Here is an 18,673-nt window from a genome sequence, read left to right as displayed (position 1 = left end):
TGCAGCACCTGATATTATTATAATGACACTTTAGTCAGCAGTGCTGGGCATGTTACTTTAGAAAAGTAACTAGTTACAGTTACTAGTTACTTTCACAATAACTGAGTTAGTAACTGAGTTACATCATTATAAAATCAACTAATTACCAGGCAAAAGTAACTATTGTGTTACTTTTTAGAATAATATTCAAATATGCCAAATATGTTTAAATATAGACACTTTCAAATGAAATATACAATAATCCCCAACATCACTATGCACACCTTGGCAATAGAATTGCCGTTGGCTAGTAAATTTGTTTGCTTATCAGACTAATATTAAATATCTGATATATTAGCTTAATTAGCACTTAATTATATAAGCACAGTTTATTTCTTTATTTATTTCTTTTTGTATCTGAAAGTGCACTTATCAGTCACTTATAAGATAACTTCTACGAATTCTACTACTAATGACAACCTAAATGAACTAAGGATTAATGAGCTGCTGGGTTCATGAATATTAATCACATTGTCTGCCTTTGCTCGAATTGATTTGCTGAAATCAAAACAGGGACGATAATGACAATGACATTGTCGTTTGCGCATTAGCCCGCCCAATAATGGGGAAACCGTCAGTTCTTAAAAGCTGAAGAATTCCATAGGAAAATACAACAAAGAATATCATTTACATATTGCGCGACATTCTGCATGGTATGTAAGACTCTCTCGCTCTGTATCTTTCTCTGCGTGTGTGAGATTATAATATAATAATATTATAATAAATTACGGTAAATAATAGCAACATTTAATTGTCAGTAATGGTAACTTGTAGTGGATTACTTCATACTGACTGACCGCACTGGTAGTAAATGATGTAAATCAGTATTCCTGTCTATATTCACAGTCGGTTTAAATAGTAATAGTCAAAAAGAAAGGTATATTCAGCCATTAGATATTTTATTTAATCTTCATGTACAGAGTCTAGGTTAGAAAACATGCCACGTTCAAAAAGACAAACTACACATCCACACAATTTTAGTTTGAATTTTGTTTTTTTATATTTCTTACAAATATTTAAGTAGAATCATAGAATTTTAATTGTAGCATTATTACCACACATCTGTAATAGCTTTGCATTAAACTAGTAGGCCTACCAGCAAAAATCTTTTCATATATTTTTGCAGTACATAAACACCAATCGCAAATAAATATGTGACCCTGGACCAAAAAACCAGTCATGTTGGTCAATTTTTCAAAACTGAGATTTATACATCATCTGAAAGCTGGATAAATAAGCTTTCAATTGGTGTATGGTTTGTTAGGATGTGGCAATATTTTATAGTTTAGTTTGTTAGGATGGGGCTGAGATACAATTATTTGAAATTCTGGAATCTGAAGCTGCAAAAAAATCAAAATACTAAGAAAATCGCCTTTAAAGTTGTGCAAATGAAGTTCTTAGCAATGCATACTACTGATCAAAATTAAGTTTTAATATATTTACATTAAGAAATTTACAAAATATCTTTATGGAACATGATCTTTACTTAATATTGGTTCTGGCATAAAAGAAAAATCCATATTTTTGACCCATACAGTGTATATTTGGCTATTACTACAAATATATCCCAGTGACTTAAGACTGGTTTGGTCCAGGTCAATTCAATGTATGTAATAGTACTACATTTCACACAAATGAATTAACTTTAAAAGAAAAATGATATCCAGCCTAAAAGTTATAAATTCACATGAACATCAATTCAGTCGAAATGTAATGATCCTGAAACCTGCAGTAAACCTGTTTTGGTTTTTAAATCATCAGCTTATTGAGGATAATGATATTCAGGATACATCATGTAAACAGATTATGCCCAGTGCACGTACACATTCATTCTTACATGATAAATGTCACATGATTGTCTGATTCTTCTTTTGTCTCATTACCTTTCTTCATATCTTTCACAAACAGACACAAGCACCAGCAGTTATGCAGACTGCATATTCTTGTTAATAGTAGGTCTCTTTTTCCACCCAGCCTGCAAATTAATGACAGAAAGAACTAAATTAATTAACTAAATGGAAAAGATATGCAGAATAAAGCTCTACTCACATGGATTAAATTACTAGGCTCTACAGATTCTCTGTAATATTACTGTATTGTTTCTTGAACCTTGAATTTTAATAATAATATTGAAAAACTTAAGCTGCAACATTTTTAAGTGTAATATGAATCAGTTTGAGTACCAAGGTGGAGTTTTTATTTGCCTAGTATAGTTACAGAAAACAGTAAAATAAATAGTTAATAGTTAAATAAAACTAAAACTAAAATTAAAACCATAAAAAGACATTTTGTTAAAACCTAAATGCACAGAATGAGAATATAAACATTCTTTCAGCCAGTTTGCAAGGAAATATTTCAAAATTTTATTTAGTTTAGCTTGATGTTCTTAAATAATATATATATATATATATATATATATATATATATATATATATATATATATATATATATATATATATATATAACTACAATTAAAATGAAAACATAAAAAGAAGATATGAATATAGAATAAACTATAAAACTATAGACAGTATCTCAATGCTTTTAAAATAACTGATCAGAACTGCAAACATCTGTGCTCACCTCCTGGATTCCTACGTAGGATCAGTTTACGGATTTCATCATACACAAAGATTAGTAAACTGTATGGGAGAGCACAGAACCACCACATAATCCTGTAAAAGGAATAAGAAAATGAGAAAGGAAAAGGAGGAGCAGAGAACATAAGCTCTTCTAAGGTGCAGAAGTGTGTGTGTGTGTGTTTGTGTGTGTGTGTCCCTTACTTGAGTGGGTACATCCTCAGGGCAATGTCCATACCAGGGCAGTAGGACAGGAAGGCTGCCAGAGCCGTCTCAGTAAACAGTCCGAAAATGAGAATCCTATTACTGTAAGTGCACGGGTAAGAGAATAGCCTTTAACAGAGGCGTATGCAAATATCACACTCCTGAATACGCTCACAAACACACATACTGACTTCATGCCCTGTTGGAAGACGGAGTTCCTGCGTGTCTTGCAGATGATGAGGTCGGCCCACTGCACCACCACAATGCTGGTGAAGAACGAGGTGTGACAGGTGAACTCGATGATCTTACGCTGCTCGTAAGTCTGAAACATACATATTTACATAAATACATGAGGAAATACAAACATGTTTCAAATAGTTTCTTTCTGCACATATGTTCTGTACATTGCAGATTATAAATAATAATACTAAACAGTCTAATAATTTGCAGTTTACGCCTGTTAAATGTTAAAAACAAATAAAAAGATAATAATTTTGGTAAGAATATGAAAATATATATATCTCCTTTATGTCGACACATAATTTTGGAGTTCACTGTGCAAATCTATTTTATTTTGCACAGATTTATTAAAATTAATTCCATGCCTAATTACAATTAATCATATAAACCTATTTGAGTAATAGGTTTGAATTTTTTTTAATGATTCACCAGTATTTAAAAAAAATAAAAATAAAAAATAATAAATTCAAATAAATGCTGTTCTTTTCTTTCTATTCTTCAAAGAATGCTGATTCCTGAAAAAAAAGTATCACAGTTTCCACAAATATATTATGCTGAATGACTGTTTTTTCTTGAGAAGCAAATCAGCATAGAATGATTTCTGAAGAATCATGTGACACTGAAGACTGGAGTCTGACAATTCGGCTTTGCATCACAGGAATAAATAACATATTAAAATATATTTTTAAAGAAGAATAAATAAATAATATTGGAATAATACTTTTAATGTATTGTGGGTGTGGGTGTGTGTGTGTGTGTGTGTGTGTACCCATTGCTGTCCGTAGGTGTCCTCCAGGTCATTAACTGCACGATCGTCCCAATCCAGTCGAATTCCCAGCAACGTTTGTGGCAGAAAGCCATTCTCAGCCATGATCACAAAATAGGTGAAGAATCCTCCCAGCGCCTGGATCATGCCTACACACAAAAACACAAGTAATTGCTTTTATCCCAGCAGAGCATGAAAAGCTATTTTATTCACAATATTAATCAGAAGCACAAGGCCTATTCACCCCCCTCAGATTTCTAAAGTGTTTTTTTATTGACACTTATAGTGCTAAATCTATTTGTTTCTTCGTAAAATAAGTTCCATGACTATTGAGAATAAAAAGGTTCTTGTACTTACCCAACACTATCCTGTATTACACATATAAAGCAAAGTAATAAGTAGTTAAAACATTTTTTCCCCTTTTTATCATGTCTTCTCTTGCCTTAGGCAACAAGTGAACCTAGTGACCCATCAAAAAATAAGTGCATGATACCTCTGATGTTCATTTGTTTGCACAAAGTAATTCTTCACGGACCACAAAGTTTACAAGAATTATAAGCTATAAAGGGCATGTGTGTGCAAGTGCACTTGAGGCTGACCGATCTGTCCGTAAGCCATGCTGATGAGCCTCTCATTCACCAGCTTGTCAGTTTTGGGGTTTCGGGGCTGACGCTTCATAATGTCACTCTCTGCCGACTCGTATGCTAGAGAGATCGCAGGAACCTGAGAGAGAGAGAATGATGACGGTGATGACAAAGATGCTTATATGATTGTGTGTGTGTGTTTGTGTGTGTCTCTGTGTGAAATGGTCTGGTGTCTGGTGCCCGAGGGTAGTATCACACTTGACAGGAATTGGAAGTAAGACTGAATGCGCACAAGTGTGAGTGTGTATAACACACCATGTCAGTTCCAAGGTCGATGCAGAGGATAGTGACGGTGCCCAGAGGCAGCGGCACACTGGCGATGATGAAGAGCAGGAAAGGTGTGATCTCCGGGATGTTACTAGTCAGTGTGTACGCAATTGACTTCTTCAGGTTATCAAAGATCAGACGTCCTAAAGCGCAAAGTATATTATTTTATTGAATGTTTGATACTGCAGACCAATACATTTAGAAATTTGAAAGAGAGAAAGCAAGGAAATGTGTAATGCTTCATTTCTTTTGTCCTAATACTTAATATTCCTTCTGTGTCTTACCCTCTTCCACCCCCGTAACAATTGAGGCAAAGTTGTCGTCCAGCAGGATCATGTCAGCAGCTTGCTTGGAGACGTCTGAGCCAGAGATTCCCATGGCAACGCCAATGTCAGCCTTCTTCAGAGCAGGGGAGTCATTCACCCCATCACCTGTCACTGCCACTATGGCACCCTGCAGCCAGAGCCAGCCAATCAGAATCAGAGTCAAAGACCAGTCAGCTAGTCAGAATCGGAGAAAGAGTTTTCAAGCATTCAGAATTAAAGACCAGTCAGAAAATCAAAGTCAGAGTCAAAACGTCTGTCAGGCAGCCTGAATGGAGACATTAAGTATATATTATTGTTTAGAAATGTTTTGTTAGTAAACATATTTTTAAAAGAAGACTCTTATGCTTATCAATGATGCATTTATTTAGTCAAAAATACAGTACTGTGCAATATTATTATAATAATTAAGAAAATGCTTTCTATTTTAATGTTTCCATTTTAGAATGCCATTTATTCCTGTGACAAAGCAGAATTTTCAGCCTCATTACTCCAGTCTTCAGTGTCACATGATCCTTCCGAAATCAATCTAATATGATGATTTAGAGCTCAAGAAACTTTCTTCTTATAATTCAGGCTGAAAAAAGCTGTGCAGCTTGATATTTTTGTGGAAAACGTGATCCATTTTTTTATATGATTCTTTGATGAATAGAGTTTAAAATACAGCAACTGAAATTTTAATCTATTGTAACATTAAAATGCCTTTACTGTCAGTTTTGATCAACTTATGGATCTTTGATAAAGTATTAATTAGATACTAGAATTTAGATATAAAATACTTTTTGCCGATATCTATTTTATTCCTTTGATTTGTGTATTTTACCTCCATGTAGGCCGCCGCACCAGATGCATCATTCTGTATGTACACAATCTCAAATCCAAATGTGGTGATGCAAAACAGTGAAACCAATCATCATTCAGTCAAAAGTTTGTTTCAAGACTAGCCACATTACTGATGTGATTTTATCTCTACCACTCACACCACATGTGAGCTATTTGTTTTTTCGGCAAGGCATATCTGCATTTTTTTTTTTATCGGCAGATGCCGATGTTAACATTTTAAGCTTTTATCGACCGATTCCGATAAAGTTCCAATACTATCGTGCATTCCTAAAATCATGGTTACAATGAATAATGCACGGTGACAATGACATCAGTAACCAAAATATAGCTTTTTCCAACAAAACCATGAACAAAAAAATGACATACCCTTTAAGAAACACCTGCTAAAATGAATGTAAACATAAAACTTCCAAAGGTCTGATATTCCAGTCTAGCTTGTATTCAGTGGAATTTGTCATGTGTAAAACATCTAGTGTGTGATATTTTAATATTCACACACACACACACACACACCTGTCTCTGGCAGCCCTCCACGATGATGAGTTTTTGTTGAGGTGAAGTGCGAGCAAACACAATCTCTGTGTGGTTCCTCAGAATATCATCCAGATACTCGGAGCTCATGTCCTTCAAGTCTGAACCATGAATCACACAGGCCTTTGCGTCTCTGAAACGCACACACACACACACACACACGCACACACACAGAAGAGTGCCCCATTCCATTATCTGTCGAGAAGCAATAAAAGCAGATAAAAACCTCTTCAAATAGATTTAGTTTACACACACATATGCAACCAGACTCTCAAGCAAACACCCAAAAGAGACTGATTCACACACACAGACCGTGGATTGACTTCACTCAGAGGTATATTAAGTCTTTCAGCGATATCCTCCACTGTCTCGTTGCCCTCAGAGATGATGCCCACACCTTTAGCAATGGCCTTGGCAGTTATAGGATGGTCACCCGTTACCATGATAACCTGTAAATATGGATTGTGGTCACCACTGGACATAAAAAGCTGAATTGAAGATAAATTGATGGATGGAACCTATAAATGGATACCTTAATGCCAGCGGAGCGGCATTTCCCTACAGCATCTGGCACTGCGGCACGAGGTGGATCGATCATGGAGATTAAGCCCAAGAAACAAAGCTGGTTGACCGGGAAATTCACATCATCACAGTCAAACTCAAACCCCCTCGGAAACTGTGAGGGAGAGAGGAACAGGTGGCAGAACCCTGAAATGGAAAAAGGTAGAGAATTGAAGAAGGAAAGAAATAAAGAGGAAAAGAGGGTTAATTAATAAAGTAACAACTCACCCAGAACCCTCTCGCCCAGTCCGCCCAGCTCCATGTATGCTCCCTGAAAGGCGTCCAGCCAGTCCTCGTCCATTGGCATTTCCTCTCCATTGAACATTATGGTACTGCACCTGCATTACCAATCACCCAATAATCACAGTTATTGATTAAAGATGAAAATGGCTGTCAATAATCCCAGATATGAACAACAGCGCTGGAATTTTGGCAGATCAACAATAATTACAGCTAGTAATCAGAAATAGGAATTGTATGATGTACCATAAATAATTACAGTTAATAAATCATGTTTGCATATTGCCAATAACAGGGTTATTACAAACTCATAATACTATTTGTATTTATTAATATTTTGAAGGAGCTTCTTTTTAGTTGGTTTTAGTTTAAATTATAGTAATTTCATTATGTGTTTTTGTCATTTTTCTTATTTTTTTATTCCATTTATCTATCTATCTTATTTTTAGTATTAGTCATTTTAATCATTTTTTACTTAACTTTATTTTAATTCAGTTTGTTGAAAGGGCAACATTTCCAATTTTTTATTAATTTGTTAAGCTTAAGTTTTCAACTAATATTTAATTCAATAAATGTATTATTTTAAGTATTATTTTATACTTATTTTATTTAAAATAATCTTAATCATTTGCTCACAGTAACAATACTGTAATAATCTATTATATAACTATAAATCAAATAATAGTCTCATTAATCACAGCTATTGATTCAAGATGAATCTGTTCTATATATGGATTTCATGTATCAAGCTCTGGTATTGATTACCTGTCCAGAATCCTCTCTGGGGCTCCTTTCATCACCAGGATGTGTCCAGTGGGACTGTCTTCTATCTCGTGAATAGACAGCTAAGAGAGAGAGATGGGGATTATTTACAGCTTAATCGATATCTGTATGACATCGACATCATTTGTTTGTTTAAAATCTTTACAACTTTGGCCAGGGGTTTCTTGTAGTTGCACCTGGTATTTGTTAGTTGAGTTGAATGGGATTTCTGCCACTTTTCGGTTGTTGTCTCTGAGAGTCTGAACACAGCCGGACGAGAGCTCGACACACTTCAACAGAGCAGACTCTGATGCGTCACCAGCTGTGTCCCTCTAAAAACACAGAAACTCACACCATCACAAATCAAACAACAACAGAGCACAATCTCTTAATTATAATTCACATCAATCTACATTGCTGTTTAAAATGTTAAGGTTGGTACATTTTTTATATTTTTAAAGTCTTGAAGTCTTAATTCCTGTGATGTCACTGATGAAGTGTCAGCTGCTATTACTTCAAAAAATCATTCTAATATGCTGATTTGGTGTTCAAGAAAGATTTCTCATTAGTATCAATGTTGACAGTGAGGAGCGTTATTTTTTCCCCAATGTTTTTGATGAATAAAAATCAGTGCATACTTGCTGAATAAAAGTATTAATTAATTTTTATTAAAAATAATAAAATATCTTGTTGGCTCCTAACTTTTGAATGGTTTTGTCAGTGATGCATTACCTTGCGCACAGGAATGTTCTCTTGTCCAGGTTTGAAGACAGCACGGTTACAAAGTCCTGCCACTCGAGACAGAGAGAACCATGTGGGAGAGCTTTTATCAAAGCAACAGCCTACACACACACACACACACACACACAGAGAGAGAGAGTGACATAGGAAAAGAAGAGATTTGGTTAAATGTGCTCAAACAGATATACAGATGTATGAAAGATCAAGAGGAGAATTATCCCTGTGAATGTTCAGAGATATCAAAACATTGCCCATTTAGCATATGCTTTCATCTAAAGCGACCTAACATATGCTAATTACCAGAAAAGTGTCCTTTGAGGATTATGGGTAAAGTGCCTCGCTCAAGGACACAATGGCCACCGTAATTGTGATCAGCAACTCTAATTGACACTGGAAGCTTACATTGTGTCCTAACGGCCATGTTTTCTTCAAAAAACTAATTGAGTCAGATCGTATTTGCAATAGATCTGTGTGATAAAGAGACTGAAAATCAAGACACTATTTAATGATTAAACCTATGTGTCTACTACTGACATCTAACCTGATTGGTCCTCGGTGGTGTCAGCCTCGTGGATCTGGTTGTCAAACCACATGTGAGCGACAGTCATCCGGTTCTGAGTTAAGGTTCCAGTTTTATCTGAGCAGATGGTGGAGGTGGAACCCAGAGTCTCCACGGCTTCTAGATTCTTCACCAGACAGTTTTTGCGAGCCATGCGCTTAGCAGTCAGAGTCAAACATACCTGAGAGATTGAATGGAGTTAAAGGAGAGACGACAATGTGTCACGGTCTTTCTGCTTTTTGAAAAGTGTTTTTGTGGGTCTATAAAAATCTATGGCAGAGGGAGCCTAACAAAGAGAGAAGGATTTAAAAATAAAATAAAAAAGAACGAGAACAAAGAGAAACTTCTGTGTCTGTGCGTACTACTGTTCAAAAACTTGGGGTCGGTAAGATTGTTTAATGTTTCTGAAAGAAGTCTTTTGTGCTCACCAAGGCTGCATTCATTTGATACAAAAGGAAATATAACAGTTTTCTATTCAAATATACTTTCAAATATATGTTGCTGTATTTCTGTGATGGCAAAGCTAGATTTTTCAGCAGCCATTTCCACATTTTTTACAGGATTCTTTTAAGACTAGAACGTTCTAAAGAACAGTATTTATTTGAAAAGAAATCTTTCATAATATTAAAAATGTCTTTACTGTGACTTTTGATCAATTTAACACACCCTTGCTAAAAACATTCAAAACATATAGTGCATATGTATCTCATAATATGTGTTTGTAAGATGGTCTCACCGTGACAGTAGCCAATAGGCCCTCAGGAACATTGGCAACAATAATACCAATGAGGAAGATGACGGCCTCCAACCAGGTGTAGCCCAGAATGAGTGACAGGATGAAGAAGGACACACCCAGGAAAATGGCCACACTTGTGATGATATGAATGAAGTGCTCGATTTCCATGTTGATGGGCGTCTGACCCACTTCCAGACCAGACGCCAAAGTCGCGATGCGGCCCATCACTGTACGATCTCCTGTAGCGATCACTATGCCATGGGCTGTACCTGCACATACACAAAAACCAATACAATTTTCAAGTTAAAGTAAGACAAAGGAGTGTCAAATAAACAAAAAAGAATGAATGCACACAAAAAGGAATTAATCCATTAATGTGCTAAAGAAAAAAAATTATTTAAATGAATGAAGAAATGAACACACTCATTATTATCTATGAATGAAGGACTGACCTTCAACGCAGTTGGTGGAGAAGAAGCTGATGTTTCTGGTCTCCAGAGGGTTTTCATGAGTTAACTCTGGAGAACGGGTCTGAGGTTCTGACTCTCCGGTGAGAGATGAGTTGTCCACCTGAGTAAGACAGACAGGAGGTACAGAAGAGAGGATGTTCTCTCAGGATTCTTGCTAAGACTATAGGTTGCTCTCAGATCTGAGATCTTCCTCTTAATATCTACATCACTTGCACTCTCTCTATACCTTGCAGCCGCTGGAGGAGATGATCCGAAGGTCTGCTGGGACTCTGTCTCCACCCTTGATCTCCACCAGGTCTCCCTGAACCACCTCTTCTGCATTGATCTGAAGTTTCTCTCCCTCACGAATCACCAGAGCTTGCTGAAAGACATAAAGTTCATTCCAAAGTTCCTCAAACATGATGGAGAAAAGTTATTTGGGAACAGTGAGAATGTCAGAACAGAGTTTGTAATATGCAATCTATTCTATGAAAGAAACACATTCACATGTATCTGTATGAGTGTGAATATTTATAGATGTTGTATCAATTTACCATGGGGCCATTTTTTATTTTATTTTTTCATTTTAGTCTATTAATCATGATTTATTTTATGCAACCATGTATTTATGTATTTAAAGTAACTTTAAAATGACCTTTTATAATTTCGCTTAATTTAAAATGTAAAACGTATTTATAATTTTAATTAATTTTGTATTTCAACTTATTGTGCTCTCTTCTATTTTAGCATTTATACTGTTTAATTGTAAAGTTACTTTAAAATGACAACATTTAATTTCATTTGAGAGAATTAAATTATTCTGAATAAAGTAATTTAGCAAAAGCGAGTAAAAATAAGAAAAACAAATACATTTTATTCTTTGCCTTTACCAAGTCCCTGTCTTTTATATTGCTCTTTATTTCTTTACTTTATTTCACCATATTTATTTCCGTACCATATGAACTGTTGAAATATTGTAATCACCATGCCAACAAAGCTAATTCTGAGGGGGGGGGGGGGGGGGTGACGTGATGACATGTGGTTTCTTTCATAAGTTAAGAAGGATTTACATACATTTATATAAATCATACATGGGCTTTTAAATGTTAAAAGGGATTTACATGGATTTATGTAAATCATATAAAATGTTGCTCATAATGGCTTCCGTTTGGGATTTGGTATCATTTACATTTATTCATTTAGCAAACACTTTTATCCAAAGCAATCCACTGCTGTTATCACACTAACCTGAGGCACCATGTTTTTGAACGAGTCCATGATCCGGGAGCTTTTGGCTTCTTGATAATATGAGAAGCAGCCGGTTATGATGACCACAGCAGACAGAACCACACCCAGATACAGCTACAGTAAACCAGAGAGAGGGAAACACAAGTCAAGGGTCATGGGGTTCAAAACGGCTCACATTTTGTTGACTCCACAACTCTTTTTTCATCTATAAATATACTATAAAAACAACTAATAGACGACCTTATGCAAAGCTGCTGACATCTTGCAGTTAAATTATTCTTTCATTTCTGAGATTCTACGCTGAAATGCACCTGTACATTTTCATGACCAGTATACAAAAGCTGTTGAATAGGTTTCAGTATAAAGAAATAAGTCCACCAGCCACCACAAAAGCTGCCATATTTTAACCATGTTTACATGAAAAATAGGCATTAACTTAGCAAAAGAACAGCATAGTCAGTCCATTTCATACTGTCTTAAGTCTTAAACTAAACCGTTTAGAATGGGTAATGCACAAAAATCATGGTGTAAAAGAGCAAACACAGTTAAATGATCCTTAACTTCACATTTTCATTTATCACTGACCCTAAACTGTCCCACAAGCAGCTGGGAGCTCAGTCCACAGACTGGGACTCATTCATCATACTGGATATGGGACAGCAGAGCTAAAAGCAATGTATCCACCTCAGTCTCCAACAACGTGCGCAGCAGGTTTTAATTCCCCTCTGGCGGAGTGAAACCAATTTAACTCTTCATTTATGTGATTTCCTCTTTTAATCGGCTTAAATACGGATTTTAAAAAACTTAGAGATTTGTAAAAAAGGAACTTGCCCAGGTATTAGTCAAATATTAGAGACATATGAGTACTTTCAGGCATACTATTTTTATGAATTATAGTGAGTGACTCATTTTTGATACTGTTCCAGCATCTACTTATAAGGGGGTTGTTTGGGATTTGAGCAATGCTTAAGTGGAATTTTAAAATAGGAAACCTGTGAAAAGGAATTACTTAAGTATTACAATCATATAGTTACATTTACTATGAATTATATTTTTTCGATTTTTTTATTTATAATAATTGTTTGAATGACATATTTGTGTTCACAGCATCTCAGACTTTTCAGATTTGCTCAATAAGCAGGTCGGATTTTTAAATATTCATTCCTTTCACAGATAAAATTTTTTTTTATTGTATTTCAATGCACAATGCTACACTACAGCACACATCACCTAAGCTCAAATAACATTTAGACTTTAGACAGATTTAAAGAAGTCAGTGTGTCTGGAACAGGCCAAAGCTCTAACAACAACTCACAGTCTGATTGGCTGCTAAATAAGCCCTCTCATTCTCATTGGCCGGATAGTTAGTGCACTCACATTGTCATTGACAGGCTCATCCACAGTGGCTGCCTGAATACTGTAGGCAAAAAAGCAGAGGATAGCACCGATCCAGAGCAGGATTGAGAATCCTCCGAACAGCTGCTTACAGAACTTCACCCACTCTGGTGTGGTGGGTGGCGGGGTCAGTGCATTTGGACCGTCACGGGCCAGAATTTCTTGCACTCTCTTATGGGTCAGACCCTGGTGGGATGGAGACAAAGTTACTCAATATTCCCTGCAGCAACTTTGAAGATTCCCAGCTAATAGCTTGAACCAGTCTAAATTGTTTTACTGGTCTAAAGTGGTCAAAAGGATGGTGGCTTTAGAGAGGTTTTGGGCAATTCTGCAGACAAGCCATTATTAGACACCAGGACAACTTTTTCCAAAAGCATTATAAGGCTTGACTGTGTTTTCTACTTATGCTTAGGCTTACAATGCTTCTGACAAATGTAGTCCAGGTTAACTAGGCTGGATAAAAAAATAAAATAAAATAAAATAAAATAAATAACTAGCTTCTCAAGGCACTTGGAAAATCAAGCCTTTTAAGTCACTTAAACTACTAAACAATTGGTGGATACCAGCTAGAAGAGCTTAAACAAGTAAACTAAGCTGCAGCAAAAAAATATTTACAATTTAATAAAACTTAAAAGTTAAAATATCGCAAAATAGCTATAAATGTTATATTTATTTAGCTAAAGCTCTTAGTGGGCCAGAATATATATTATTTAAGCATTTTATGTGGCCATGGGTGTGCTGCTTGAATGTGCCGGTGGGTAAAATGTCATGACGATTAGAAAAATATCCGATTCATTATTGCAAATGTCGAGGGTGGAAGTAAAGATGACTCACTCTGGCAAGGTCAACTCCATAACGAATACTGAGCTCATCTAGAGACAGCTTATGATCATCCTGCAGACACACACACAAGAACATCAGATATAATACAACACTTTATGTTTGCCAATTAGTTGGATCATCAAATTGTATCACATTCTTTTAGAGGCAATTTCATTGTTTAATTTCTAATTATCATCTCTTACACTCTCATACCTGCAGGCTCACACACTTTCTCTGTTATTTGTACAATGTGCATAGACACAAGATAATAACTTCTTACCAGTGCCACCTCTTTCTTCAGCTCATCTAAATCTTTATCTTTCATCTTTCTCTTTCCTCCCGTTGGAGCAGCCTCAGGGCTGCTTTCATGTCCGGACTGAGACAGAGAGAATAATACCCAGAGAATACAATTTTATTACTCAGATGTTGCTCCTTCATAGCTTATGAGACTTCTCAGTTTCATATGTACAGTGCATTCCCACTTTTTCTATTTTTTTTATTTGTAATGAGTTTGTAATAATTCACAGGAATAATTACATTTTAAGATAAATGAAAACAATGTTACAATGTATTTCACAATGTTACTGTTTTTGCTTTATTTTTGATCAAATAAATGCAGCATTGTTGAAAAAAAAAAATCATATACTGTTCAAAAATGTGGGAAATACTATATATATTTAGTCTATATTAGGTATATATAAAGAAATATTTTTTTTACACATTGCTATCTAGGGGAAACAAGTGCACTTTTAATAAATCCTCAGTTGAGATTTTTCTTTCCTAAAGGTATATTCATATAATGTTTGCACATATTTGTTAATTAGTCAGCTGAATATTTATAACACCTGAACTGTAGCTCTGTACTTTACTGAACATCATAATAATAATGCAGTCATTGTCGTGCCTTTAAAATTACATACAACAAGCTATGTAAAACTATGACAGACCTTTGACAGTGTTATCAAACACTGAATGTGCCTGAGCATTTCGGTTCATGTAAAGTAGTGTACTTTGTGAGTGCGGTGTGCTGACACACTAGGAGCAGGGTGTCATGGAAGTCACCTGGTCCTGTCAATCTTACTCAGCTGTGACTGAATGCGTGTTTGTCAGACACATGTACAGATAGAGCAGCAGAAGATCCTTCATTACTCCTTAAATCAGACCTCCTTTTGAAATTAATTCATATTAATACCAATCAAACATAATCAAGCCTGATCTATCACACCTCTCAGTCTTATTATGAGGATACAGACAGAGTCTTATCTGTAAAATAATGTTCAGATAATCACATACAGTAATCAGACAGACAACTTATGTTTCGAACAACGAACTTATTATTTCACAAACATTATAAATTAGATGCAGCGTCCACTGTGAAATGTTCAGGTCATATTTTCCCACCTAGAATTAAACATCAGTTATAAATGAATTGTAAACTTTTGTTTGCATTGTGACATTATATAATTCATAAGCTACTTTTCCCTTTCCTTTAACCATTTCATTACAGCAATGTGAAAAAAATATTTTTTATTATATTACATTATTTATTAAATTGTAAATTAAATGTGTTAATCAATAATGCATATTTTTATTATTTAGTTATTTGTAATTTTCTATAATATTAATTAATATACTTTTTAAGCGTTTAACATACTTTTTTACATTATAGTAAAAGAACGAAAAAATGACCTTAACTATCATAAAAAATAATGTCATAACATTAATCATTTTATTAGTTTTTAAAAACATTATTTATTCGCTCTGATCAGTCTGTGCACAGCCTCTCAGTGCTCTGCTATATGGGAGCGCGCGCTCTTCCGGCAGACGTGACCTAGCACCCATATAAGGAAATTCCGCTCCATCTAACGTCACACAGAGCCATACTCGAAAAAAACTTTCTGAAACTTGTGACAAACCGGAACAAACGTACAAATTAATTTTTGAAACTTTGTCCATGTTTAGCATGGGAATCCAACTCTTTAACAGTGTAAAAAACTCAGTATGCATGAAATAGCATTTCACCCCCCCCCCCCCCCCCCCCTTTAAGGCAAATTATACTTTTGTTCTTTCAATTTTGTTACAATTTTGGCACATCACCCAAACATTTCTTTGTGATATTCACGTTCCACATCCTTTCTGTCACTTTTCTCCCACACAAACATATTCCTACATAATCATGCTGTATTCCAAAGGAACGCTGTGATACTAAACAATACATTATTTAAGGGTGCACGGCACTCATTACAATCTGAGTGAAAGAAAGAAAGCCGTCAAGAGAAAAGGATAGACAGAATAACTGATGAAGCGCTACAAGAAGACACTCACCCCTTTTCCCATGTTCGTTGTTAATGAACTGACACCCGGATTTCTCCCCTCACATGTGTGGAAGACACTGGTGGCTTTTTTTGGAGGTAACATACCCCTTCTCCATCCTATAACACACACACACACACACACACACACAGCCTGTTCTCTCCCCCCATTTGTGCCTCAGGTTAACCCGAAGCTCACTTCCCACCCCCTGCTCTTAAAAACACACAGATACACACACAACATTAATGCCCACGGCTCTGTAAGCATGCACCTGCTTCCGCTTTCCCACTCTTTCTCTCCCTCTTACACACACTTTTATCATCATTAATTTTATGCTTGTTAGAAGAGCAGAGGAAGCGAGAACGCCTGATTTCTCCATCACCGAGATCTGTTGGTGATGATGTAGCTTGAGGATTTCTTTGCCATCTAAATCAAGCCTTGAGAACGTGGGAACTACAACTGCCATCAACGTCTCTGCCAGATCCATTAAGAACCGGACCGGAGAGAGCAGCTGTTCTCATGACCCCGCTGTGCCTGGCAGTGATACTCGGCTGACGTAAAAATCAGTGATAAATCACATGAACCTCACATGCTGCACTATTTACTGTCTCTGTGGAGGATATTTCACCTTTAAATGCTTCTTTTTGTATTCAGGCTAAAGGTTTATAGATCAAAATGGTCTAAACTTAGCAGAGGCAGTCAGTGTGCACTGGTTATAGTTTATTAATATGTACTTAATAAAGGCTAAGTAGTTTACTGACTGTCTCTTGAACACTTGAAACTAAAATATATAGATATACAGGGCCTTGCAAAGGATTCGTATTTTTTTCACGTACTGTTATGTTTCAGTCTCATGTTAAACTACATTTTTTCCACATCAGTCTACACTCCATACACAATGACAAAGCACAAAACAGATTTGTGACAACTCTGCAAATCTGTCACAAATAAATCACTGAAATAAGTACACTGCATAAGTATTCATACCCTTAACTTGTAGCTGGAGCACCTTTACAGCCTCGAGTCTTTTTGGGTATGATGCGACAAGCTTTGCACATCAACATTTGGTAATTATCTGCCATTCTTCGCACCTCTTCACCTCTTCACCAGTTCTGGCAGACATTTTCAGGTTTCTCCAGAAACATTTGATTGGGTTCAAGCCCAGGCTCTGGCTGGACCACTCGAGTACATTCACAGAGTTGTCTATAAGCCATTCTTACTCTGTGCTTTGGGTCATTGACCTGTTGGAAGGCTCGGGACCGCTCTTCTGAATGCTCTGGACTGGGTTTTCAGCCAAACAACCTTTAAACTACATTTTTACTATCCATAATGTTATATTCACCTATATTTACCTGGTGTGCGATCGCGCGTTCACCAGAGGTAGTAGCCATAGCAACAGGAGGAGCTCGGGAGCTTGGTCTTTATTAAAGAGTACAGTAAATTGAAGAAAACATTGTGTTTTGGAGATAAGTGTGTTGTTATTTATACTATTAGTTCTTTCACATGTCTGTAAAACTATACATGCTGAAAAAAACCATCATATGCTGGTTAGGTATGTTTTGACGCTGGGATGCTGGTTTATGCTTGTCCTTTGCTGGTTTATGCTGGTCCTTTGCTGGTTTATGCTGTTCTTTTTCTGGTTTATGCTGGTCCTTTGCTGGTTTATGCTGGTCCTTTCTGTTTCTGTTTTTCTGGTTTATGCTTGTCCTTTGCTGGTTTATGCTGTTCTTTTTCTGGTTTATGCTGGTCCTTTGCTGGTTTATGCTGGTACTTTGATGGTTTATGCTGTTCATTTGCTGGTTTATGCTGGTCCTTTGCTGGCTTATGCTGGTCCTTTGCTGGTTTATGCTGGTCCTTTGATGGTTTATGCTGGTCCTTTGCTGGTTTATGCTGTTCATGTGCTGGTTTATGCTGGTCATTTGCTGGTTTATGCTGGTCATTTGCTGGTTTATGCTGGTCCTTTGCTGGTTTATGCTGATCATGTGCTGGTTTATGCTGATCATGTGCTGGTTTATGCTGCTCCTGTGCTGGTTTAAGCTGTTCATGTGCTGGTTTATGCTGGTCCTTTGCTGGTTTATGCTGTTCATCTGCTGCCTTTGCTGGTTTATGCTGATCATGTCCTGTTTTATGCTGGTCCTTTGCTGGTTTATGCTGTTCATGTGCTGGTTTATGCTGGTCCTTTTATGGTTTATGCTGTTCATGTGCTGGTTTATGCTGTTCATTTGCTGGTTTATGCTGTTCATGTACTGGTTTATGCTGGTCCTGTGCTGGTTTATGCTGTTTGTGTGCTGGTTTATGCTGTTCATGTACTGGTTTATGCTGGTCCTGTGCTGGTTTATGCTGGTCCTTTGCTGGTTTATGCTGTTCATGTGCTGGTATGCTGGTCCTTTGCTGATTTATGCTGGTCCTGT

General features: G+C 36.3%; 1 protein-coding gene across 1 annotated transcript; it reads right to left on the bottom strand.

Moving 5' to 3' along the window:
- Window positions 1-1,622: 1,622 nt before the first annotated feature.
- Window positions 1,623-16,682, bottom strand: LOC113045082 (sodium/potassium-transporting ATPase subunit alpha-2-like). The gene is made up of 24 exons (XM_026205223.1): window positions 16,275-16,682; window positions 14,230-14,325; window positions 13,962-14,021; window positions 13,110-13,313; window positions 11,733-11,846; window positions 10,732-10,866; window positions 10,488-10,605; window positions 10,036-10,304; window positions 9,282-9,480; window positions 8,732-8,841; window positions 8,197-8,331; window positions 8,003-8,082; window positions 7,226-7,335; window positions 6,969-7,144; window positions 6,749-6,885; window positions 6,419-6,569; window positions 5,024-5,192; window positions 4,728-4,882; window positions 4,428-4,551; window positions 3,832-3,977; window positions 3,014-3,144; window positions 2,823-2,924; window positions 2,623-2,714; window positions 1,623-2,014 (listed from the first exon to the last, which is right to left on the bottom strand). Exons 1-24 carry the CDS (start codon window positions 16,365-16,367, stop codon window positions 1,986-1,988), a joined length of 3,135 nt encoding a protein of 1,044 aa, XP_026061008.1. The 5' UTR covers window positions 16,368-16,682; the 3' UTR covers window positions 1,623-1,985.
- Between the last annotated feature and the right edge of the window lie 1,991 nt (window positions 16,683-18,673).

Source organism: Carassius auratus, chromosome 27 (assembly GCF_003368295.1).
Source record: "Carassius auratus strain Wakin chromosome 27, ASM336829v1, whole genome shotgun sequence".
In the NCBI taxonomy this organism is placed as follows: domain Eukaryota; kingdom Metazoa; phylum Chordata; class Actinopteri; order Cypriniformes; family Cyprinidae; genus Carassius; species Carassius auratus.
This window is presented reverse-complemented; position numbering and strand designations above follow the sequence as displayed.